Raw genomic sequence first — 25,121 nt, 5'->3', positions numbered from 1 at the left:
ATGAGTGCTTTCTCCGTGCGCTGCTTTCTGGTGATGGCACCTCTTGAAGGGAAATTCCCAGGAAGACTGTGGTGGTTCTGGGTGTCTGTCAGCCACCATTCTTTCCATATGTTGATGGTTTATTGTATACTGGAATCTTCCCTGGCTTGTGTCTCATCAGTCCCTTTGTGGCACAAGCAAGTTGGAGAAGGGGACTCGCAGCACCTTTGCATCCTAAATTGCCACCAGAGCTCATAGCAGTCGCGTTGTATGGTTCAGGTCTTGCCGTGATAACCCCTCTCCAGCTGTCCGCACCCAAGCTGGTGCCTACGAGCTCTGCTGCCGCATGGCTGCGACTGCGATAGTCCCTGTAGCTCTTCAGGCTGAAGCACAGGCAGGGAGGGGGATTTCTGCCATACAGTCATTCAAAGAAAACCATTGCATCTCTACAAACCAGGAGGTGTTGGGAGCTCTCATGGAGGTGCAGACGTCTCTGACATGACTGCTAACCAAAATTAAAGACATAAATAAATTGTTGCTGTAATTGCTCTTTGTTTCAAAAAACTTTAGTTGCAAGCACTGACCCAGAGAAAAAGACACTGAAGTATTGAGGTTGCTGGGCTTAACCGATGGAAAAGGAATAAGCTCAGGTGCTGAAAGCTGACTTCAGATATTTTCAGTTTTCCTGCCAGAATGAGAACTATTTGCACAGGCGAACAAGTTACAGAAGAGTTCCAAAGTAATGTAGAAAGGAGTAAGTTTCTTTAATATATATCAATTTCTGCTTGGGGAACAGTGAAATTCAGTTAAAAGTCTTAGCTGCCTGTACTGCTTTTAAGCACAGATAATGTAGAGAAGAATTTGGCTGGCGTCAGCCCTTTTTGTCTCACTAAACTGCTGAGAATCCTGGGGTAGGACAGAGAGGAAAAAGCACTTGGGGGAAAATGTACTGCAGAGGAAATGGTAGAAGTGTCCTGCTACAGCTGTGGAGGAGAACGGTGCTTCCTCTGCGTGGGCAATATCTGACTTACCCATTTGTTTATGTTGGTTGTCATGTTCACATAACTCAGAGAGGGAGAGAGATGTGCCTATGGGTGTATGTATATATAAATGAACACACAAAAAATAGCAGTTGTCTATATTGCGAACATAGTGGTTTTGGGACCAGTTTCTAAGTGGTTCATGGTAAGTCTGTGGTCCAAATGAGTAGCAGCGTAAGAATTTTGGAGCTGTTTTGTTGTTTGTATTTTTTTTTCTTCCTATATGAAAAATGAAAAGATTAGGCCTCTCTTGGAAAGGACCACTTTTTGTCTCGGGGAGCTACCTTCAGAGATGACAAAAATGTAAGTTTTGACTGACTGATTAGAGATGGAAGATCAGGGGTTCTAGCTTACTGTAACAAATTACTGCATAATTTTGTTGTATAGGTTCCAATAGGATGCATGCTAGCCAAAGATCCAGAAGAGATCTTTCAGCAGGATAAGAAGAGGCATTAGCTCTTTAATCCTAGATATAGAGCTCCAAAACAAGGCACAACATAGAACTGACTATAAATAATTCCCTAATATTGTTTTAGATGTTTGTATGTTTTGCCTAGTTGTTACACCTAAATAGCTGCATTGTCCGTCGTCTTGAATATATGATCTCAGAAGGACAATACCATTCATGTCTTTATGTAGATTATGCTTTTATTGCCAACTGAAGTCAGAATCTCATGACTTAAATTTGGATACCGCTGCTTCAGAGAATATAGTGTAATTATTAAATAGATATTTGGAGTGTGTAAGCATGGGATTAAGCCAGGGAGGAGGATTCAAGGAGGAACCGGGGGAGAAGAATAAACGTGTTACTTGGTGCAGATGATTTCATTGTGTTGGGACTCTGATTCAATGGTATTGATGGAACCGAGTCACTCTTTACCACAATAGGAAAACTTTGTACAGTTTTCCTGCTTTATGCAAGGACTGTAAGAGGAACCTTGTAACTGCATTATTTGGAGGAAATTCCTGTCCAGTGCATTCACTGGGAGTGATACTGGCTGGTGAGCACAAACTTGTGTCATTTTTACGTAGGTATTTCAAATTTGAGGAACATCCAGTGCATTTGAAAATCTGTCATCCTGCAGGTGTCTATGTACTCATTCTAGGTCTGGCAGATGACTATTTTGCCTGTCACCCTCTCTGTGATCCAGGACTGAACCTCTTAAGAAACCAAAATCAGCCTCCAGTTCCCCCGCTTTCTAATTCTGCCTGACTAAGTCATTCAGCATGTTATAAATACTGTTGCTCATTCCAAATACATTGGATACCTGTGCACCAATCATTGTCAGCATATTTCTGCAGTGGGGTGGTTTAGCATTGGGTAATTGTCATAAATTAAATTGCTTGAGTCACAGTATTGCCCTTTCTGCATACACCCACGTGTCTGTTACGTATGTGCAGCTTATGGGAGATATATGAATGATAGCAGCACTGCAAACGCCCTGCCAGCAAACAAGGAACTTGTATACACTCAGAAAATAGGAATTGATGCAGAATTTACATCAAAGTAAGAGGAAATGAAGAGTGCACAAAAGTATTTGTTCTGTGTGACTATAGGAATCCTCAAGAAATTCTTTTCAACCAGAGGGTTACAGTGAGGAAGACAACGAAAACCTGTCAGTGGTAGATTTTTGTCTGCTGATGGATATATTTGACTGAGGCACGTGTCTTGATGTCTGCATGGCTTTTTCCATGTTTGTGAATGAGAGCCCTGTATCCTGGCTTAGCTTTGCTGTAAGGCACAAAGTCAGTCACCTCCCTGTAACTCAACTTTTTCCCATCTGAAGAAGGGGAATCAGTAATCGCTCATTGTTCTCAAAGCACTTTCGTGTTTAAGGACATATCATAATCCCTGCTGCTCTTCTCACAGGTGATTGATAGAATAATAACAGTAAATTGAGGATTTGTAGAGGTTACATTTGTAGAAATAGATTTCCCTGTGCTTACAGTTTTCTGCGATTGACTGTTTAATTTCTGCACCTGCAATTACTTCTGGGTGTAGCTCAAGCTGCTTAGATGTCTCAGAACTTGATTGTGCTCATGTATCAGGTATTTAGGCATCAAAGTATTGTGCCTTATGCCTTCACACAGCAGCACCCAGAAAACTGCAAGTGTAGTGAAAGAGATCGGCTTGAAAATCAGGTCCTTGCAGTTTACGAAACTGTTGGCTGAAACAGGGCAACGGGCCATGAAGAAAATTTTATTAGATGAACAATTCCTTTTCTTCCATTTGAGGCTGCATTGTGCTGAATGTGAAGTCCATCTCCTCGTTCTGTTGGATCGCCCTGTACTCAGAAGGGCATGTAATTCTCTGGGCAGCTTAATGCCTTTTCAACCTGTGCCATTGCCTTGTCTGGCTCTGAATCTTTCACCTGGTGGTACAGCTTACTGAGCACGCTGCTGTTCCCGTGGTTCACCCTAAAGCTCAAGTCTTCTCTCTTCGTAACTGTGTGCATCTCAGCTCAGATCGTAACCTGAGGTTTTTCAGAAGTGTTCAGTGTCGGTTTACTCTACCTTACTGCTGTGAGGGGGAGATTTATGCTTTTTTCCAAGGCAACTGGAGTGAGAAAGGTGCTTAGCACCTTTGAAAAACTTCCCTTATTCAGTAGCTTCTAATAAAGCTGAAAATTGAGAGTTTGGGGGGTTGCAGGTTCAACTCTTTCACAGCTTTGAAGAGCCTTTTGGATTTCACCAGTCTTAACTTGCCCTTTGGCGTGCTGGGGAGGTTGGGACTGTGCTCAGCAGGTATTGCTTTTCTGGATCCCAGAGCAGGATTTGTTACACTCACCCGCCTCCCCAAACCTTCCTCTGTCAGTGCCGGTTGCTGGCACTTTGGCTTAACAAGAGTGAGCTACACCCTGAGAATAAACTGAAGGTCTTCTGCCTGTATTAGAAATACCTTCTTGAGTGTCACTGGGTAGATGTGTTATTACTACTTTTCTTTCATGCCTATAAATCTTCACAAAAAATATAGTCCCTTTCCTCCCCAGCAAGAGGCAAATGAAAAGAGTCTGAGGTTTTAAAAAATAAATGCATATGGGGGGCACTTTCCAGTCACATGGGTTTGTATTTCCCTATTTGCACAGCTTGCACTGTTGCCCATCCTGAACTCAAAAAGACAAGGGAAGACCTACTAAGGTGTTTTATTTCTTTTCTCAGTATTTCTGGCTTCTTGTGCTCTCACGAGGTTTGGTTGGCATCGGTGAAGCAAGTTACTCCACTATTGCACCAACCATCATAGGAGACCTTTTCACCAAAAACACAAGGACCCTTATGCTGTCTGTTTTCTATTTTGCAATTCCTCTTGGCAGGTAAGTGACATAATGCTTCTTTCATCTGGTTTTGGCTTTTCTCTTTAAGTTCACACAGGTCTTAAGTTGCTAACAATTATAGTTCTTCTGTCTTTGGTTGGAATGGTTTAGACAGGAAAATACTGTGAGCGGTGACTAATTAGTTGCAGGAATTGGATTCTTTTTCTAGCCCTGTTACTGGTTCATGTGTGACTTTTGGGAATCAGTGGGAAGGATTTTTATTTTTTTTTTCAGCAATGGGGTGGAAATGGAATAAAAATATTTTAGCTGACTTATTTTTTATCATTATTAAATTAAAATATCATTTTGAATAATGTTATACTGGTTCTCTGAATCATTGCTTCAATTCATTTGAGGTCTAGGACTTCTTTAGCCAATGTCTTTTAGGTTACTGTGAAATCAACATCTCTTAAGACACTGGGCTGAGTTTTCAAAAGTTTGCGAATGGGTACCTGCTTCTATGTGACAGTCTAAATATCAGAGGTTTCAAGGGGAGTATGCTATATAACATACACAATTTGAAATTTTGACTTTTAAAAATAGTTTCAGCTCAAATTCTGCCCAACTGTGAATTTGGTCAATCTGACCAAGTTTGAACGATGTGGCTAAGCCAATCTTAGATGACTTGGTAGTTGCAATAGTAGTGGCCATTTTAGTGCTATTGCCACTGAAACAGCAATTAGGAGAAATTGTGAAGTCTAGCGTAGATAAGGCTGAAGAGAGGAACTGTAATGATCGTTCACAATCAGTCTTAACGCAGAGCAGTGGAGGACAGCTAAGCCCATAGAGGCTTGATGAAAGCAACAGACAGATTTGGAGTAGTTATTTCCTCTGGCATTTTCTTTCAGTTGAGTTCCCTTATGAGCCCAATGCAGTATCTGATTGTTGGGACAGGAGGAAATTTCCGATTTTTTTTTTTTTTTTTAAATAATGGCTGACCCTCTGTTGTGAGGTTGTAGGCAGGGTGGGTTCACATAGTCTGCATATTGATTCCTGGAGTTGGACAACATCCTGTGCATGAGTGGCATCATGGGTTCATTTCCAGCAGGGAAAACATGGGCAGCAGTTTAATCCCCCCCAACTCAGGGAAAAACTTCTGGTTTAGGGTGGTGCACTTTACAAGTTAGAGCACTCATCCCAGAGATCAAACTCACAAACATCCATTTGCTCTTGAGGAAAAAGAGATCGCCAAGTCCTTAAGTGGTGAAAAGAATATTTTCCCAAGAGGGCCAAGGATGCCAAGGATTGCCATAGAGAATTCAGTGAATTGTGGCTAGCAAGAAATAACAAATATTCATCCTGTTGAGCCTGATTTTGGGACTTAATTCTCTCAATATCCAACAGAGGTTTGGATCCATGGTTTGATTTTGGGGCCCGTGTGTGTAAAAAGCCCAGTTTGGGGGTGATTATAGATGGCAACCTCCAAAGCTTAGCAGACTGTTCAATAAAGGCATGTGATGGCTGACAGCTGCCCTGCAGCAGTCTTGGCAACTTTCAGCCGAGGCAATCTCAGCAACAAATGCAGCAGTTTGGACAAAAAGGAAATTCACATCCATTCAGTTCACTTTGAGAGAAGCATGGCTACATTCACCTTTATCTAGTCTCCTGTGAGCCACCTTTTGTTACCACAGCGTGATTCGTAGCATGTAGCTGAAGGTCCTGCTGCTCCTTTATCTTCAGAGGGGATTTCCAAGATTCACATCTGATGTTCTCCCGTCAGACTGCCTTGCATATTCTTCTCGGTTTTTTTAATAAGCTTATGGAAAACGGTCTCTTCATGAGTAATCAGAACCAAGTACTATTAAATGGCAAGAAAAAAGTTTAATGATAGAATATGGTGTGTCCTTGAAGGGCACTTCTTAACTGAGAGCTTGAACATAAAGTTGTTAAGTATTCGTATTACTGCACAGAAAGGCCTGATGTAGAAATCGAATTGGGAAATAAATTCTTTTTGAGGCTTTGTTTCCATCCACTGTGGGTCGAAAGGTCAGCTATAAACTTGAGATCAGTGTCTGAATTTCCATCAGATTTGAGCATTTTTAGGTCAACAGTGCTGGGAAGAGTTACACATTAGCCACCATCAGCTTCATCGCCCATCTTTCTTCCTGCAGGAAAAGAGCGCCTAGGACACACAATTGATTGTGACTTTTTAAATCTTTGTTTAAGAACAGCTATGATTGTGGTACTCTGACTCTCATCTTTGTGTTTCTTGCAGTGGCTTGGGATACATCACTGGATCAAGTGTGAAGCAGGTTGCTGGAGACTGGCACTGGGCATTGCGGGTAAGCTACTCTTAATAAACATCGTAATAACAGTTGCATCGGTTGATCAGTGTTAGGAAGAGTTCTATCACACAATTCCTCAACCTGTTATTATATATAGAAGGTAAAGGATTGGAAATTGCATTTATGGATATTAAGTGCATAGAAGATGCATTCTCTAAGCAAATGGGAGAGGTATGTGGTTTTGGCTCGTTGTACTTGTTTTTTTCCCTCCCTGGGAGCAAGAATGTTCCAATCACTTTATTATCATTCAACCATGATTTCTTGATGGGGATGGGAAGACGAGGCATTGGCCTTAAATCAACTCCACAGTCTTTCAGTCCCCTGCTGTCAAGAAACTCTGAGAATGGCTTCCTGCTTTGAGGAAAAAACACTTTGTTCCAGTTTCCGCTTGTTTTTGTGCCCTGAGACAGTCGGTTTCCTTCTATTTTAACCTCTTGGGACCTTGATAAATGTGTTGAAAAGATAATACACTCCAATCACATACGCACAAACAGATCCTGCACACAAAGATGTCTTGAAAGAGCTGAGAGGAAGTGGCCCAGCAGAACTGTTTTCTGACCTTTGGCAGTCTGGGTGGCATGAGCCCCTGTGAGGTGCATTCTCTGGCTCTGGCACTTCATGAAGACAATGAATCTCATGAAGCTCAGGCCAACACCATTTATAACAGCAGGTGATGAAATATATGGGTTCCCATCTCAAGCAAATGTGCCCTTCTGTGACACAGGCCGTTCCCTCCCTGTCCAGCAAGGGTGAGCAAAGCCAGGAAAATCACCGCGAACAGTTCATCTGCAGCTAGGAGAGTGGAGAGAAGTTTCCAGCTGTGAACCTGAAATGAAAAGTTTAATAGCCTACAGCTTCACACCAAGAGGGTGGCTACTTTATTCAGTAGCAGAAATGCTTTAAGGGTAAAATTAGCTTTTGAGCAGAGGCCAGCACAAGGAATAAGAAACCCCAAAGCCCCTCCTCCTGGTCAGTGGGCTTTAACGAGGTTGATACATTGGAGCGCTCTTGTGTTTCTGTCTGTAAAACCCAAATGATTAATTTGTGCAAAGAAATCCTCACTAGCATCTTTCTCTTCAGATGAAGTCTCCATAGTTATCCTGAGAAATCCAGGCTATCTGCAAAACTGTACCCCTTATGAGGTCATGATTTCCACTATAAATGACACATTGATGCATGATTTCCTGACCGTGCAAAATTGTGGGGAAGTTGCACACTCTATGATGGTTGCTTTGGACAGCATTGCTTAGTTTTTGTAGTCAAACAGCGTGTGTTGAAAGCTTCAGACATCAGCGTAAAGCAGCCTCCGTCCCTGTGGCAATTATTGTGCTCTTGCAAGATGTACAAGATTCCCCTAGGTGATGCTTCCCTCTGTGATCTCCTGTGGTCTCCGAATCCGGAGGAGGTCAGGAATAATCTGTGCTTCAATGGGCTGAAGAAGACAGAAGGGCACTTTGACAAGTGGCAGCTTTGTCTCTGGATCTAACAGTAATGTCAGCGTTTCATTGGAGCGTTACTGAGTATCAATGGATATTGTCCTGTTGGGGAATTAAGCCTTTACGTAAAAATCAAAGAGACTTTAAATTATGTGGCCCTAGAAAATCCCAGCATTTCAATTTTTGTTTTACCAGTGCTGTGTCTTGTGTTCAACTGTGATAAGGATACTGTATCAGGCTTCATTTATCCATGGATGAGGGTGATTTTCCTGACTTTCCAGTTCTGAAATATTTTTGTCTTCCCTTCCCTTCCCAGAAGGTTTCTGGGTTTGTCATCTTTGGACCTGAAACACTGGTCTATGTGTAAAGGCCATTCTCAGGTTATTATTAAAAGCATATATTTTTGGAGACAGGAATTTATTTTTAAAATGGCATGTATAGAAGAGACGATAGTTCGATGAAAATCCGTGTTCCTGTTTTCCTAACGGAGCTATTTTCCATTCTAACAATGATGGAATTTCAGTGTCAAGAATCATGTTTGTAGCTTGCAAAACACTGTGGGACCTTTGTATTTTTGTCTAGTGATTGGGAGAAAGGATTGGACACTGGGAAACCTAAGCCTTGGATGTGTCGTTTTCCTGTCTGCCAGCCTGAATTTTCATTGTTTCTTGGTCTGCTGTGCTGAGGTTATCTGAGGAAGCTGCCTGAGATTAGGAAGACATTGTGGGTTAGCTGGAAGAGGGATGCATGTCAAACAAGGATTTTCAAAGCCCGCATGCTCCCTACATCCAGAAATCTTTCACCTGGCCTCATTGCCTTTAAAAGGCTTCTGCACTCTCCCAGAAACTAGTTGGTCTCTTAGCCCAGCTGGGAGTAGGTTTCCAAAGAGTTAAACATCACTGAAGAACCATACTTAGATGAATCTTGGTACTTGAATAACACAAAGGAGTGGACTGCCTTAATCAGGGTATTCTCAAAGCTGCATGCTTCCAGAGTGAGAGAAGAGAGTCCAGGGAACGACAGGGAGGAAGGAAAGGAGCAGATGCCTCAGTGTGCTTACAGATTCTGGCTAGCTGTGAAGAATCCAGTTGCTGAAATGAAACGAATATAATCTGCTTCTTACTGACCAAAGCAAACCCTGCTGACTCCTGTGCTAATTCCCTGTTCCTTTCTTGCAGGTATCTCCTCTCCTGGGAATGATAACAGGGACACTCATCTTGATATTTGTACCTGCTGCTAAAAGAGGGAATGTTGAACAACTTGGGGGACAGCTGAAGGCTCGGACGTCATGGCTGAGAGACATGAAAGCACTGATTAGAAAGTAAGAGCACTTTAGTAGAAAGCATGCTTTGCCTCTAATGCTTAATTTGGAACATCCAGTGGCCTGTACTTCTTAGCACTGTGAGACTGGAAAGTGACAACTTGCAGGGAGTTGCAGGAAGCTTATTCTGTGGACCTAGGAAAGAAAATCACAGTTACATTTTCACAAGGTATCAACTGCAGTGACAATGATGGATTCCAACTTTTGCTCTAACCTTTCCAAGATTGAGATCTAAGAGACAGTCTGCTTTGTTTGGCTCATACTTCAGACAAATCAAGGCTTTTGAAGTGTTGCTAAATTCTGTGTTCCTGTATTAATTGTTGGGCCACTCTTGTTCAGACACTTAGATCCTTTTTCTTCCTTGAAAGAGCTACTCTGCTGAGGGGAAAAAGACAGTTAAATGCCAGAGCAATTTAAGAGGAGAAAATACACAAAAGCTTGCACTACATGGCAAGTTTAAATATATCTGTTTATACAACCACATATGACTGAATGCACAAGCACTGAATGTGCTTGGATGCTTCTATAGGTGCATAAAAGACCACATGCTCACGAGTGTTTAAGCAGCTGCCCTTGCTTCCAGAAAGCTTGCCTGTGAATGTGCAAATACTTGCACTTGTGAATTCAATGTTGCATCAGAATTCTGTTGGGAAACTTGTGGTGTCCTTCATTTTTAGAACTGCTGGCTAGAATGCCTTCCTGGTATTGTCATCCAGTATCAAAGGACAATGAAAAGTGATGATGGTTAATTTATCAGTATTTCTATATTACTTTTTTTGTTAGTTTATCCAAGTAGTAATCATATGGTGGCATGGGTGGGGAGGGAGGAGTGAAACTGGTAATCCGGGTAAACAGGTGATATTACAGTGAAAGCCCTGTAATTCACACATCATGTCTTAGTGACTGAGTACTAATTGTCTTCTGAAACCGTCCCATGAAAAATGGTCTCTTTGAAGCACCTCGGAAGAGTTAAGTACATAATTATCAATGGAGCATCACATATGAAGAAATATTCCATGCCTCTTATTCTCCATTGCTTTGTACCTTGTATTATCTCTGCCCCTTGGCAAGGGAGGTCGCTAGTATGGGGGAACACTGTTTTGTCACTGAAGCACTGGCTTCCTGTCCTGGGGCTCCTGCTCTTTCACTTTTCCCACTAAATCTTCTCTTGGTTTTGCCTCTTGCGTCTCCACAGCCGCAGTTACGTGTTCTCATCGTTGGCCACCTCAGCTGTCTCCTTTGCCACAGGGGCACTTGGCATGTGGATCCCTCTCTACCTTCACAGAGCACAGGTCGTGCAGAAGACAGCAGAGACCTGCAGCTCACCGCCCTGCAGCACCAAAGATAGGTGAGATTCATACTCCGCTGCTTTAAAGACGGGGAAAAGGGGGTGGGGGCTTATTTACCAGAGGAAACAGGCAAGTCCCACGGAGTCAAGTTACTAGAATGTCTGTAATTTCCTCTAGGTTTTTACAACAATGATAGGAAATGCTGGGATTGTAAACTAGGTTTTATTTCTCTTCTTTTCTTCATCGCATGAAGTCAAACCAAGGGAGAAGCAATGACCTCAGCTCTATCTTAATTCGCAGGCTATAGTGCAGAAGTAGGAAAGAGACTGCTATCTTTGCCTTAGAAGATGTTTGGAGACCTGAGGCAGAGCTTGGTTTCTTAAGACCCGCACTGTTTTCTGTGATAGCAGCAGAATCAGCTGGCAGGTTGGGTAGCCACCAGTGGTGGCTATAATTCAGGGTTCCCCTAAAGGCTGCAGGGTCTGACCCTGAAGACTCTTGTTTCTGTGTGAGGGAGGACTTCACTGCATTTCATTGCTCTGCACACTGCCGTGTATGCTGAGTTTTGCTGAAAAATGGTGCAGAGATCTGGGACACTTTGGTCTGGGTTGCTTGATGTTGTACGGTGGTTTGGTTTTTCAGTCCCAGTTATATAATATCGCTTGCAGCACATAAGCTATGGAAAGTAATTCATCGTTTTGTGCTTTACCATGGTGGCACAAAACATAAAATGCTAAAAAAGCATTTCTCCAGGTGAAAAAAAGATACAAAAAACTGCCTATTGTCAGCTCCTTTGCTTTTTAGCTTGTGAGGGAAAAATAACATTAGGAAAACCTTCTTGCTCTAGCTGACACAATCCCATCTCAAGTAAACTACTTAGTGGCTTGGAGTACCATCAACTAGAGTGCCCAGCGGGCAGTCTTAGTCTGTTCTGCAAAAATGCAGTGAGCAGAAAATACAGCTCCAGTCAGACTGCCCATCTGCTTTTACAAAGAGAAGTTTTCCACTCCTTGATGACACCTATACTTTGAGCTGCCCTGGAGCTACTGTAGTGTAGTTGCCAAAGACTCTGTAATCCAAGTCCTGCACATAGAATACAAAGAATCCTCGACAGCTCCTGGCTCTTTAAATTTAAATTAACACCTTCCGAATGTGTGACATAACAGCAAAATAATCTAATCAGGCTTCTTCGAAGTGGTCTAAAAGGAGTTAGAAAGTCAAAGGATATTGAAAGTCACTGGTATTTAAAGTCTTGTTAGGTTTCGTTTCCCTTAAGCTTCCTGGTGTCTGTTCTGTCCATGATTTCCCCTTACATGATCAATGTGCAGGTTATGACTTAGTTTTGTGCATACATAATTAGCTGTACAATGCACTTGACAGGAAGCTCAGTTCCACACAAAGAAGCAGTCTGAACCCTTTGCCGCTCTTTGCGTGTTGATCAATGCCTGTGTACAAGGCTGAATTTCATATGCTGTGTTTTTCTTAATTGCAGGGGAAGAGTGCTAAAATCACAAGCACTCAGCAGGGGAGCTCATTTGTTTTGTTTTAAGTTTGCAAAGCCAATATGCAGATTTCCGTTAGTCAGTTTACCCGAATAATTTGTTCAAAGACCATGCCCATTTTTGGGAAAAACTCCAAAAAAAATAACTGTCTCCTTTTTTTTCTTTTTTGTTTTTAATAGCTTGATCTTCGGAGCAATCACATGCTTCACTGGTTTCCTGGGTGTAATCACAGGGGCTGGGGCAACCAAATGGTGCCGGTTAAAAACCCAGCGAGCTGATCCTCTTGTCTGTGCCGTTGGCATGCTAGGATCAGCCATCTTCATCTGTCTGATCTTCGTTGCTGCCAAGAGCAGCATTGTGGGAGCCTATGTAAGTATAATCCCTTGCATATGCCAGTCTCATTCTCTCTACCAAACTCCTTAGAAGACTGCGTGCATTGTCCCCTGCAGGAAGCCTGAGATATTGGTCTTGCTTTTCCCCTTCTGAATGTCCTTCATTTTGCCCCTTGGCATTTTGGCACTATCTAGATGTGCCTGAAGGGAAAATGATATCTCAACTACTTATGCCCTTGCTAACTGTCATCAGAATTTAGAGCTGGGGATTTAGCGCATGCATGGAAATCCGCAGTTCCCTATACCTCTATCCATACCTCTATTACTCTTGCCTAATGTTGTTCTATCTTTACCTCTATCCATACCTCTATTACTCTTGCCTAATGTTGTTCTATCTATACCTCTATCCATACCTCTATTACTCTTGCCTAACGTTGTTCTATCTATACCTCTATCCATACCTCTGTTGCTCTTGCCTAATGTTTTGGTACAGGAAAATTACCACTTCCCTTACAATAAGAGTATTGTAGCTGCAGTGGTACCAAATTATAATTACAGTATAATTTGTCTGTGGGCACGCTTTTGGCTACCTGTAAGTACCATTAATTTCCATAACTAGGTAGCTTGCTGCAGACCAATAGTCATTACCATGTAATTTCAATTTGTTGTTATCTGTATTACCATAGCACCTGAAAGTCCTAGTCATAGCCCAGGAACCCACAATACTTGATGCTGCACAAATGCAGATTAAAATATGGCCCCTCCAGAGTGTTTATAATGGAAATACATAAAAAGACATCAGATAGATCCAGACAAATAGACTGAAGGGAAAAGGAAAAACTCAAGTATAATAATCCAGCCTCAGGCTAGAATCGTGCTTTCAGTAGAGAGTAGAAATCCAGTACATGGAACAGGTCCCAGGTTCCCTTTCAATGTAATAGAGAGAAGCCTGGGAACTGGGAGAAGTTTTTGAAGGGAAAACATGAGATGGTTGGAGTAGTGGGATAATTTCTGAAAGCCCACCCTTCGCTTCCATATTGCAGTGCACACTTCACCCAGCAAGGAGAATTCATTTGCAATTAACCAATCAACCAACCTCCTGCGGTTCCTTGTTTCTCTATATCTCTAGCACTGGCCTAGCCACGGTTATTTTCTGAGTATTTCAATAGTTGCCATCGTTATGGGGAAGAAAGAGTTAAAGTTTAAAAACATTAAGACAGAACCAAGAATGCCTGCTCTGGCTATTTAGAAGGTGTCAGAAGGAGATTTGGGCCTCTGTTTTGTGGCATGGTCTAGAACTAACCTTCGATTCAGTGATGAGCAGAAAAATTATCACCTCAGACAACCTGTAAGAGGGTGTTACTAATTGGCCAAGCATTAACCCTCCTTTCATCATCAGCCGTCTCGGAGTGAAGGGATCTGTCACATCCCTCCACCTGCCCCTCCCCTCCACCTCTCTGTGCAGCCAGCCCTGTGATTTTTCTCCTTTCTCAACCCTGATGACAGACACGTTCATTTGTGTCATTTGTAGTCTCGTTATGCAGAAAGTCCTCCCTAAGTCCCTTAGTCCTCCCTAAGCTGGAAATACTGTTTTCAAAAGTTTTGCAACAAAAGGCGGTTATTGGTCTCATTTTCATCTTTTTTTCTTAGTTTTTTTTTTAATAGCCATGTGGCTATCCTGCATTGTGTAAATATATAAATATAGCTGGTGTTATTTAACCAGTCTTAGAAACAATTTATTTTATTATGCATGAGCAGTAAATCTAATAAAGAGTCAATGATTTACAAAGGAAGTTATATCTGCATATGGAGGGGGTATGAGGAATATAAGCCTATTTGCTGATGTTGTTAGGCTGATGCGTACATTTTTTGCGGGTAACGCTGCCTCTAAAGCCCTAAATATGCCTTCTCTGCTGCTGGAAATCTGATGCATAGAAAGCAGATAAGAGTTGAGCTATTGTGCTGACTGGGGAATCAGAGATCTGAACTCTCTGTAACAGATTCTACACGTGACAGTGGGAAAGTTATTTACCTTTGTTTTGCCTCTGCAAAAATGAGGATTCTTAACTTAGAAAGGGTCAGGGTAGCTGTCCTGGTTTCGACTGGGATAGAGTTAATTTTCTTGCTAGTAGCTGCTATAGTGCTGTGTTTTGGATTTAGCATGAGAATAATGTGATAACACACTGATGGTTTAGTTGTCGCTAGGCAGTGCTTACACTAAACCAAGGACTTTTCAGCTCCCCATGCTCTGCCAGGCGCACAAGGAGCTGGGAGGGAGCACAGCCAGGACAGCTGACCCACACTGCCCAAAGGGCTGTTCCATACCATATGGCGTCATGCGCAGTATAGAAACTGGGGGAAGCTGGCTGGGGGCAGCGATCGCTGCCTGGGGACTGGCTGGGCATTGTTCAGTGGGTGGTGAGCAGTTGCATTGTGCATCACTGGTTTTGTACGTTCTTTTATCATTATTATTTTCTCTTCCCCTGCTGTCCTCTTAAACTGCCTTTATCTCAACCCACGGGTTTTACTTTATTTCCAATTCTCTCCCCCATCCCACTGGGGTTGAGGGGGAGGGTGAGCGAGTGGCTGTGTGGTGCTTGGTTGCTGACTGGGGTTAAATCATGACAGTAGCTTAGATCATTAATGTTTGTAAATCACCTGGAGTTAGAAGATCTGTGGCCAAGCCATCCACTATAAATTAATACAAACAGAAAACAATGACACAACACCTGCTGCTGTTGCTGTTTAGTGTTAGGTGCTAACCCCACGGAGAGAACAGGTCTATGTTGGAGCTACCAATGTCTTGTAACACAAGGTATTATCATGGTGGTGCTATGTATCAGCTGAATTGACTTTTCAAGGCATGTTTCAAACATGGGCCCTTGTTTTCCCATGCCATTCAATGCTGTTGCAATCTTACAGACTTCCAGAGTGTTTAATTCCCTTGTATTTCCCTAGGAGACCTGTCTTGCAAGGTTGCATGGTGTAGCACTTTGTTGTTACTCTCTGTTTTAAGTCTCATTGGTCCAAAATGAAGGAGAGACTCTTCTCTGACTCTGGAGTTGGGTTGGAACACCCAGACATGGTGGACAGCATGATGGACTAGGTTAGCTTCCTAATGTCAAAATCCATGATAATAGCTTGTTCTGGAAAGAATACAGTAAAATTTGTGGGTGGATTTTCTCATCTCTGATAGCTTCCTTGATGGCTATGTCCTGGCTCTCATCCTGAAACAACATCCTTGAGTTCTGTATGACTGTGAAAGGCAAGAGTAATGTTCTGGTCTGTTCCCCAACATGGTGGTATTTCCAGACCTTCAGTACTGTGACTGTCCTTAGACTTCTGTCATTGATCACACCGTGCTAAAATTGAAGGGTTACTGGTTTTGGACACCTCATTGTCTCAGAGCCTTAAAATTTTCACTTCCAAGCATTTAGATGGGTCCCCATGAGATGGTATTCTCTCACACTGAGCTGTGGTGGCCACTAGATCACCATCTCCCTCCCTGCTCTAGTTAAAGTCGAGAGTTTTTAATTTCAACTGATACTGGCATCAGCATAAATGAAGTGTTCAGCACTCCAGCAAGAATCAGCAGAGCTCTTGCTTTTTAATTTCTTGGCTTTTTGTGTTTTGTTTTTTTGGAAAAGACCTGCATATCCTTTGGCATGATCACCTTGTCCCTTACAGGCTGTCAACTGTCTGCTCTCTTCCTCCCCTGAACATGCGTACTTCTCCCTTGCTCAGTCCTGTCTTGCAGGTGGTTTTGGTCCCTGAGGGCAGCTGCTCTTCCAGTTCTGTAGCAGCCACTCCTACCTGGAGCAGGTAGACAGACTTCTTTTTTCTGTCCAATCTTTTTATACTAATCCAGTAAATTATTGGCAGTGGTAGAAGTGGCTGGAAGGGCGGAATAAAACAGCATTCTATATCACTTAGCTGCCCAGACACTTGTATTTCTGTCTTTTACTATCTTGCTTGGCTGTATAGTCCAATAAGTTCTTACTCTGTGTTCCTTGCAGCATGTGGATTTGTGCGTTGTAGTCTGGCTCCTTAAAACAGCAATTTGCATATATTTAGGTCCCACTCTTTCTGAAATATCTATTCTTTAAAACGTTGTTTTTCAAACCTGTCTCTTGAAACCCATTAGATGTATGGCATTGTTGTATCACACTACTCAGACGTTTCAACAGCAGATTTTAGACTAGTTTAAATTTCCAAATGACTGTAGAGAGATGCTTTGCTTTGCCTTCCTTTTGACGCTGTTGCAAGTTCCTGTTGTACCTCAATTTCAACATCTATTTCAATTCCTCAAAGACATTTTATGATCTTGCAGAAACAGCAACTCCCAGGGTAAAAACTTGCCATAGAGCTTTTACAGCATCTCAAGCTCAACTCCAGGGACTTTCTGTTGACGTGGTGTTGGTGACTTACCTACTTCTGAGGCATTGATATTGCCCAGCACTGAGATGGAGTTAGACTTGCTTCAAATTCAAGAGTACACGTGGGAGTCTTACCCACCATTTCAAAGAGAAATACAGATAATGAAGATGTAGACAGCTTTGCAAATAGCCATGGAAGGAGTTTATAACCTGCTTGGATCTTGCTGTGAGAGCTGCTGGTGCGACCACTCTGAAACTACTTTACTTACCATTTTTGGGAATCAAAATTTGCTAACTGATCACATAAACAAGACTTGAGGGGGACATAACTTCTATCAGCTCATCACACATGAGCTGTGTGATTGACACCAAACGGAGATGGTGAGATATTATACAACACAGCTGGATTCAGAAGTGGATATATCTCTAGAGCGGAAATCTCAGTGTAAAATGAGGCTTCAGAAAGTGTGCGAGGAGTCAAAACCGTGAGTGTTTCAGGAGCTATTGATCTGTTCTGGAGGCTGCCCTATTTGCAGTAAGCATCCCTAGAGCCTCTCTCCAGCAGAAATGCCACATATCCTCACATGCCCTTTGCAGTGCATGAACTCATTTTTATAAATCCCCATTAGCAGCTGAAGGACAGACTTTTTTTAATGTCAGTATCTTTTGTCCTACTTTTTGATCTTCCTCTTGTTCTTCTTTTCTTTTCATCAGTATCCACATATTAAGCACGTGTTTCATGGAAACGTGTTGGGTGAAATACACATTCAACAATTCAAAACTGGTGCGGTCTGAAGCTTGTAGCATTTCAGTGATTTATTTATAGGACTCGTGCTGAATTCCTGCAGAAGGGGGCAAGTTTTACTTGCTGCGTGTAACTATTCGTATGTGTGTTATGTGTATGTAATTCATATAACCTTAAGGCAAGCAGTTGCCTGTTTGCAAAATTGTGTGAACAGGCAGGGCATGTCGATGCTGCATTCAGAAGTGTGATTACATCTTTCTCAAGCTCAATTTAATCTATCCAGCCACAGAACCCCAGCAACAGCAGCTGCAAAGCTGTAGTAGGACAGATTTCAGAGCAGGTCCTGAGAGCCCACCTGGGGCTCCGGTATGCCCTTGCTACAGGCCACATGGCTTCAACTCCTGTCAGCACCTTGACTCACTGGATCTGTGTTTCTTCGCTTGGCAGTTGTCATTTCCAGTGAGAGCCAAGTTCAAGGCAGGCCAGTGGACAGTGGGAAAATGGAAAGAGGAGGTTTCCTAGCTGACCAGGTGGGCCGTAATGACTGTCTCAGACACCATCACAGAGGAAGCAGATCCAGTCACAAAAAGAGGGGATAGGGAGGGAGAATGTGTGGGAAACAAAGACAATTTTAGAAACAAATAGAGGAAGCTTTCTGTAGGTCAATGCGTAAGACTTGCTAAATAAAGCAAACTATTCCTGGCAGTGACATGATGGTCTGAGGGGTTTAGGCAGTCTCGACCAGTGTGTGGGAAAGACAATTGCGGTGGTCACATCAGAGCCATAGCTGCCAATCTTGGAGGTCCTCCTCCCACCCAAACTGCGCCTGTGCAGGCAACAGGGACTGGGACAGTGACTGTGACTGTCAGCCCATCAAAGCTCACCAGAACACCACAAAACAACATCCATCTCAATGTTTCCTCAGGGCAAAGTGTACCGTGTATTTCTTGCCGGCTTGGTTTCATTAATGAATTGTAGCCAATTCAACATAACAAAAACTGAACATAAGGCAATTAAAAGGGGAATCTTCAATTACCTGAATCCAAATCTCCATAGCTGTTATCTCCAACTACCAATAAGGATTCCAGGAGTAATGTTTTCTCTCTAGATGCCACAAAAAGAAACAGGTTAGCTGGGCAAAACGCTACCTTTTGGGGACAGGAGTTTTCCTTGCCTTCTTGCTGGTGGGGAACAGGGGAGCTGGTTTTTACAAGTCTGGTTATTTATGTAGCACTTCGTCTATGCGTTCTGCTCTTCATAATACACAAAGGAAGAGGCAAATGTGTGTGGAAGATCTTCCATCCTTGGTTTTTATCCTGTTGAACCTCCGTTTCTTTGTTAAATTGTTAACCTACAGCATAAAAGCAAAAGTTCCATGATTGAAATACGGGTAAAAAGCTTTTTGATGAAGGCAGTGTTCTTCCTGAAGCCATGTCACCCTTGCTCCATTGGACTCAGTTTGATGAACATTTCTTTTAATAATGAGGCCAGGTTAAATTAGTTTATCCTCTTGATCATTTCTGATTCTTCACCTGCTGTAAGTGTTTGTAGAACCATTTAGTGAACTGCACCACGGAACTGATTTGGGTTAAAAATAAGAAAAATAAGCAAAACAAGCCCCTCTTCCCCTACCTCCCCCCCAACAAAAGATTCTTTGCTCCATCTCAGTTTCCTGACCCGAATCCCTGGCTCTGTTGTACCAGCACAACTGGGAAGGCAGTATGGGATGGGAGTAAGTGAGGAGGGAGTGCCAGAGGCGGAAGGGATGTGTGGTGGCTGTTTATGCCACACCAACACAAAAAGAAGCTCTCATCCCACTACATACACGGGGCTTTTAATATATCTTGTTGACCGTCTCCACAGAGTCAAGAGTTATATTTCACCGTGAGACACTGATGTTGCAAAACCCATACTTAAGTCCCGTCCTGACCGTACGTAGATATTACCAGTGTAATGCCTGAGTCGTTACAGTGCCTAGACCTATGTCCCCCTCAAAAAGGACAGCAATATGCTAGCAGGGGAGGGAAGGGATCTTGCACATAGTAGGTAGAGAACCTCATTTGGTTTGCTACAGAGCTTAACATATAACTTGATTCCTAGTGATGAAAATGGCTGTGTTTTGGGGAGTTGTGGCCTTCTTGCCTTTTCTAACTGGCTTTTTGGAACAGAATGATTTAACTGTGGAAGCTCAGGGCTGTCTCTTCTTGCTGGCTTCTCATATTCTTCTGTTACCAAGTGTGTCAGCCTTTTATTTAGCTGCTCTGTAGTTCATAAACAGTTGACACTAATGAAGTTGCAGGCCAAACCTCTAGAGCTCTGATAAAAATCTAGTTTTCTAATGTTCAGGATAAACCACAACAGTAACCAGGAGTGTATTGTGTACAGAAGAATCCTTTGAGCAGGTTTGAGGCAAATAAGCAACAAAGGAAAGTTTGTGACAGGTTATTTTTCCCTTGAATGTCAAGTGAATAAATCTTCTCCTTTTTGTGTGTTTTGTTACAACAGATTTGCATTTTTATCGGAGAAACTCTTCTGTTTTCAAACTGGGCTATCACAGCAGACATACTAATGGTGAGTGTACTTTGGAACAGAATCTTTCTCTTCTGGTGGCCAGAGCAGTTTGTCAGCTTGCAAGAACAACCTGAAGTTCACAATTTCTTCCAAATGCCTAGCCCCTACTTCAGCCTGTTATTTTTTTATTATTATTATTCTTTTTTTTCCCTAACTGGATGAAAAGGAAAGTGAGATAGAGAGAGAGAAAGAAAAAAAGGTTATTCTTGTCCTTTTTTCCGACCACCAGGGAGAGGAAAAGTCCAGAAGGGACACCATTACTGAATTCAAATATTTTCCCCAAATTTTAAGTATTTGCGCAAACCCCCACATGCAAAGAAATCAGCCAGCATTTCCTAATAGTCAGCACATTAGTGGATTTTGTTATCAATAACTCCGCTTTGTTCTGCAATAGGAAATCCTTCCCTCCCTCCCTCCTCTGACCACAAAGGCAGCCATCTACCTCTCTCGCTGGCTTAACTCCAGCAAACCTACCATTCAGCACATACACAATAGAAAACCACCTCTGGGAGAGGAGGGAGGAAAAGAAAGTATAAAGAATTTTTGGACTATGTCCACCTTGTCCAGGAGGAAACTGTCAGGGACTTTTCACCTCATGTCCTTCATTTTCCATTCTTTCTCCACCATAGAGCTTTTTAAGTCTTTCAAATCAGCAAGCTGACCTCAGCAGCTAGATTGTCATATGAAATAGCCTGGACGTTTGTTAGCGAGCCTTGCGTGTTTTGTAGATGCTTCCATCAGAGACGTACAGAGCCCGTCAAACATACTGTATGTTGAAATCCCATTATGAGGGAGGTTACTTGTTGCTTATTGTATCAAAAAGAAAGAAACTAGGGCACAGAACCATTACAGGACTTGCCCAAGGTCTTTTGGTAGGGTGTTGACAGACCTAAAAATATAATCAGTCTGGCATCAATAGAAAACTCCCTTGACTTGTATTTGTTGCTTATGCAAACATCAACGAGAAAACAATCTGGCTCAGTATTCCTAGATGTAAAGATAATGATGCTGATACGTTGATTCAGCAAAGAACTTCAAGCTTCTGCTTAAGTTCTGTTTATGGTTTCAGTTCAAGGTTGTGTTTATCTTTGAAGGTAGCTGTGTAGTTGCCATAACTGCGTTGCCTGATGAACTTTCAATCTTTAACTCATTTGTGCAGAGAACAGTTTGGGAGGTGGGTGGGGTGATTAATGCCACTTCTCTCAGATGTGAATAAAGCACGGAGAAACAAAGGTTATCAGCGTACTGCAGTAGCATTAGATAGCTTTTAATTACCGAGGTTTGTTCTTTCTACCAGTTCAGCTTTAGTGTGATAGAGCTCTGCATGGGCTGAACGGGTGTTTACTCTGAACTTACATGGGTTCTGCACCTTGTGCTGAGTTCAAGGCTGCTGTGGCCGTTCGTTAAGTGGTATCTCAACACTTAGATGTGCAGTCTACAGACAGCTGTGTTGAGGAAGAAATTATAGTACAATATTTCTAGTTGGTCATTACTGCCTCCTGCCAGAGCTTCCTGTCGCATCCTGCCTTTGGCTGGGATGTTCCCAGGAGCATTCCCAACTCTCTCTGGTGAGAATTAGCTGATGGGCTTAAATAGCAGATCTTTTATATCCTCACTAGCATTGGCTGAAACAGGTAAGGGCTTGGCCATGGAGCACATCTGCAGTCCTCCAGCAGTCACTCTCAAAGAGCAGCTGAGGTAGGCATCTCTGCTGCCAGCGTAGTGCAGCTGGAGGGAGGGTACCTGTCGGACATGTTCAAGGTCCTCCAGAAAATCTGTGCCAGAGAGAGAGCTGAAACATGACCTATGTTGTCTCAAGCTAACCCCAAAAGACATTTTTCAACCAGCTACTTCATTATATCAGGTATACTAAGGATGCTATCATTGTCCCATTTCAATTACTGATTTTTTTTGTGTTGATTTCAATGTGACTTCAGTGACCTGTAGCTTTTTAATAGCTTTATAGGATTTGCTGTCTGTCTTTAACGTGACCAGCATCCTATAGACAGTTGCGTTTTGCAGGGACGCATTTACAGTTATTTATGTTGCTGTAGTGCAAAAGAATGCCATAAGAAATTATTGGAAATCATGAGAAATAATTTTTTAGTTCCAATTTCCAAAACATAGGAAAGAAACTAAAACCATGTTTTAAAAATTGGATTTTGGTAATTGATGCCAACTGTTAAGCTAGCTATTCTCTTGTCTGCTTAGCCAAATGAACTGAGTGTCATATATAATGCCCAGCTTAATGCATTATCAGCACGAATAGACCTGTAAAAGTGCTATACAAATAAATGTAAACATCCACTTAGATCAACGCAAGCCTGTAAACAGATGGTCTGAAGTGCATTCCTATTACACAAGGGGTTTCAGAGGATGTTTAGTCAGACAATAGGTGAGAGCCAGGGCTATAACCATGTTTGACAGCTTTAGAAGAATTCCTAGCCAGAGAAAGGTGTGGATATGCTTTAGTGAGATGCACTTTAAATGTTTGGCAAATTAATTTCTAGTGATTACTATTTATTTGGTGTAATCAGAAGTGTGTCTGTTCTTGCCTGAGGCTGGTAAGGAGTTTGAAAGCATTATTAGCGTAAGCTTAACAACACTTTCATCATATACATAAATATTATCCTGTTTCCATGGATAAAAAGCTCTCAATACTGGCTGAACACTGTTCCTGCTGATTTCATTATGCCAGAAGTTAGGCTTTTTGGAAATTGCATCCCAAATGATTTATCATAGCTCTCCCAAGATGTACAGATCTCACGACTGCTTAAGAACCCTATCAGGCAAGTCGGTAAGCATCTTCAGAGGTTTCGCAAGTTTAATTTCCTTGGCAAAACAAGGATGTTTGCTTATTATCTTCAAATTTAATTGTTGGCTCTTCATAGCGTCGTGCTTCCACTGCATCTACTGTTCTCACCAGTGTAACGGTTGGTGTGCAGCTCCTCAAATTGTCTGCAGTAAAAGGTGCTGAGTGCTAGGTTTGATAAACTGTCAGCACTGCAGAATGTACTGCACTGCCTGAGATTCTAAAAGGCTCATAGTTGTTCCAAATGCAAATTTGTACAAAACAGGCCTTATTCTCCTGAGCACAACTCTCCAAATCTCCTCCCAGGCACATGCTCAGATGGTGCTTAGGGAAGGAGGGGATGTTTCTTATGGAGCATGCTAATTATGAAACAGATTTTATCAGCCATCTTTGCAAATTGGCCTCAAAATTACCAGAACCCCAAAGTAGCATTAAAACTGCCTTGTAACAGCAATAATGAATGAGCTTCAGTGCAGCAGGCAAGTGTGTAACATTCTGAGATGTGCTGAGTGCTTGGGACTTCGTGGAATCTGGTCCTAATAGTGGGGTTTTTCCTCCATAGCACATCTCAAAAATAAAGATGATAGACAGAGGCTTGGTGGCATTTCTGTGTAAGAGCCCGTAGGCAATTTAAAGGGCCTCAGCTATTGCGATCACAATCTCTTTAGGTCTTTGCTGAGAAAAGCCATCCTCCAGTTTATGCGAAGTCCTGAAACTCATGCAAAAAAATGCTCTGCATATGTCTTTTTTCTTTTAAAACATGAGTTCTTTTTAAATGGTCATGAGCTGCCATGGAGGAGCTGCTTTAATGTTTTGCTGTAGAATCAAAGTCTTCCTTTAGGCTTGAAACAGGCATAGGCTGGTACTCACCTGTGCTATAGACATGGAGGAATGTTGCTTTTGTTCTGATTACCTTCCCTATAAATAAACCCCAATTATTTAAGTAGTATAAAATACTGCCCTATTTTCACAGCCGAAGAGAAATAGCATTCCCAGAAATTCTCATTGTTGCTTCTCTCAGTGTGCCTCCACACGTCAGTGACCCGAGTGCCGAGGTTTAGATGTTGAGGCAGGGTGAGGAGTGCCTTTGAATGAAGGTACACGGCCCGCTTCAAACGCTTGAGCACCGCTCTGACCAGGAGGGATGTGCCAAGGGGCGTCCCTGCAGCTCTTCTGTTCCAAGGGCTGCAGGTGAATGTGCGCTGCTCCGTGCTGTGATTTGGAGACCAGGTCAGCCTCCTTTCACTTCATTTACCAGCAGTATTTTAGGCAGTGTCTGCCTAGCTTGAGTGAAGGGTCTCTCCCAGGCTGGTTTCTCTGGATCACAGCCTTTGCCTTTTCTGAACAGTAGTTACAACAGGGACACCTGGACTATTTCCAGGCTCTGTCAGTGGCTAGAATGGGGTTAGCCTCTGTTTTCTTTGCCTTTGGTGCTGAAAGAGGCCGGTATGCATTGTCCTGAAGATTACTGTCTGACCCAGAAAGGGTAGCAAAGTGTTTCAGAGAGTAGAGTTTTCTATCAAAGATTAGACATAAACATCAGAACTTATCTCTTTGGCACGTGGCCTTTTACTGGGAGAAGGGTGATCTCTCCTTGCCTTTCCTGGTTATTTCAGACCGACTCATTCTGCTGGTTTCACTACAGGAAGGGGATGTCAGCAGTAAACCATGGCCTTTCTGAACCTCTATTTAAAGAGCCAGGGTTTGCCAAAGCTGCTTGGTCAGCTCCTTGCCCATCCTCTGTGCTGCCTGCCTCTGAACCTGGAGTCAGAGATGAGCCAGGACGATCCCACGGGCTTCCGCCTCGGCTGCTGTGGCTCTCCCACCTCCAGTTTCTGTGGGATGTTCAAACCAGGCCACATATGGTTTGAATTTAGGTCTATTTTAGTATCAAAATGCCCATTTAGAGCTGTAATTTACTGCTGTCTTCCTAGAACAGTAGATAATGTTTGCTACCAACTGCTTCCTCTCCATCAGAATAAAATGCTTTTTAAGTAGCGATAGGGTGGAGTGGTTTTTGGTGTTTGGAGATGCTGGTTTAAGCCTTTTTTTCTGTCCAGTATCTTTTTAGAGGAGGAGGAAAAATCTCATGTTCACTTGCTTGCCACATGCTGGGTTTTTG

General features: G+C 42.5%; 1 protein-coding gene across 1 annotated transcript in view; it reads left to right on the top strand.

The window, feature by feature from the left end:
- LOC140660973 (sphingosine-1-phosphate transporter SPNS2-like) overlaps positions 1-25,121 on the top strand; it is a 142,681-nt gene that overhangs the window by 82,372 nt on the left and 35,188 nt on the right. The window contains exons 4-9 of the mRNA XM_072882494.1: positions 4,179-4,330; positions 6,546-6,612; positions 9,230-9,372; positions 10,568-10,720; positions 12,343-12,532; positions 20,122-20,187. Of these exons, the coding sequence (XP_072738595.1) occupies positions 4,179-4,330; positions 6,546-6,612; positions 9,230-9,372; positions 10,568-10,720; positions 12,343-12,532; positions 20,122-20,187 (771 nt within the window). The remainder of the gene's footprint in view (positions 1-4,178; positions 4,331-6,545; positions 6,613-9,229; positions 9,373-10,567; positions 10,721-12,342; positions 12,533-20,121; positions 20,188-25,121) is intronic.

This window comes from Ciconia boyciana, chromosome 17 (genome assembly GCF_034638445.1).
Source record: "Ciconia boyciana chromosome 17, ASM3463844v1, whole genome shotgun sequence".
Taxonomy (NCBI): domain Eukaryota; kingdom Metazoa; phylum Chordata; class Aves; order Ciconiiformes; family Ciconiidae; genus Ciconia; species Ciconia boyciana.
Note: the sequence above shows the minus strand (reverse complement) of the source record. Positions and strands in the feature narration are given on the sequence as shown.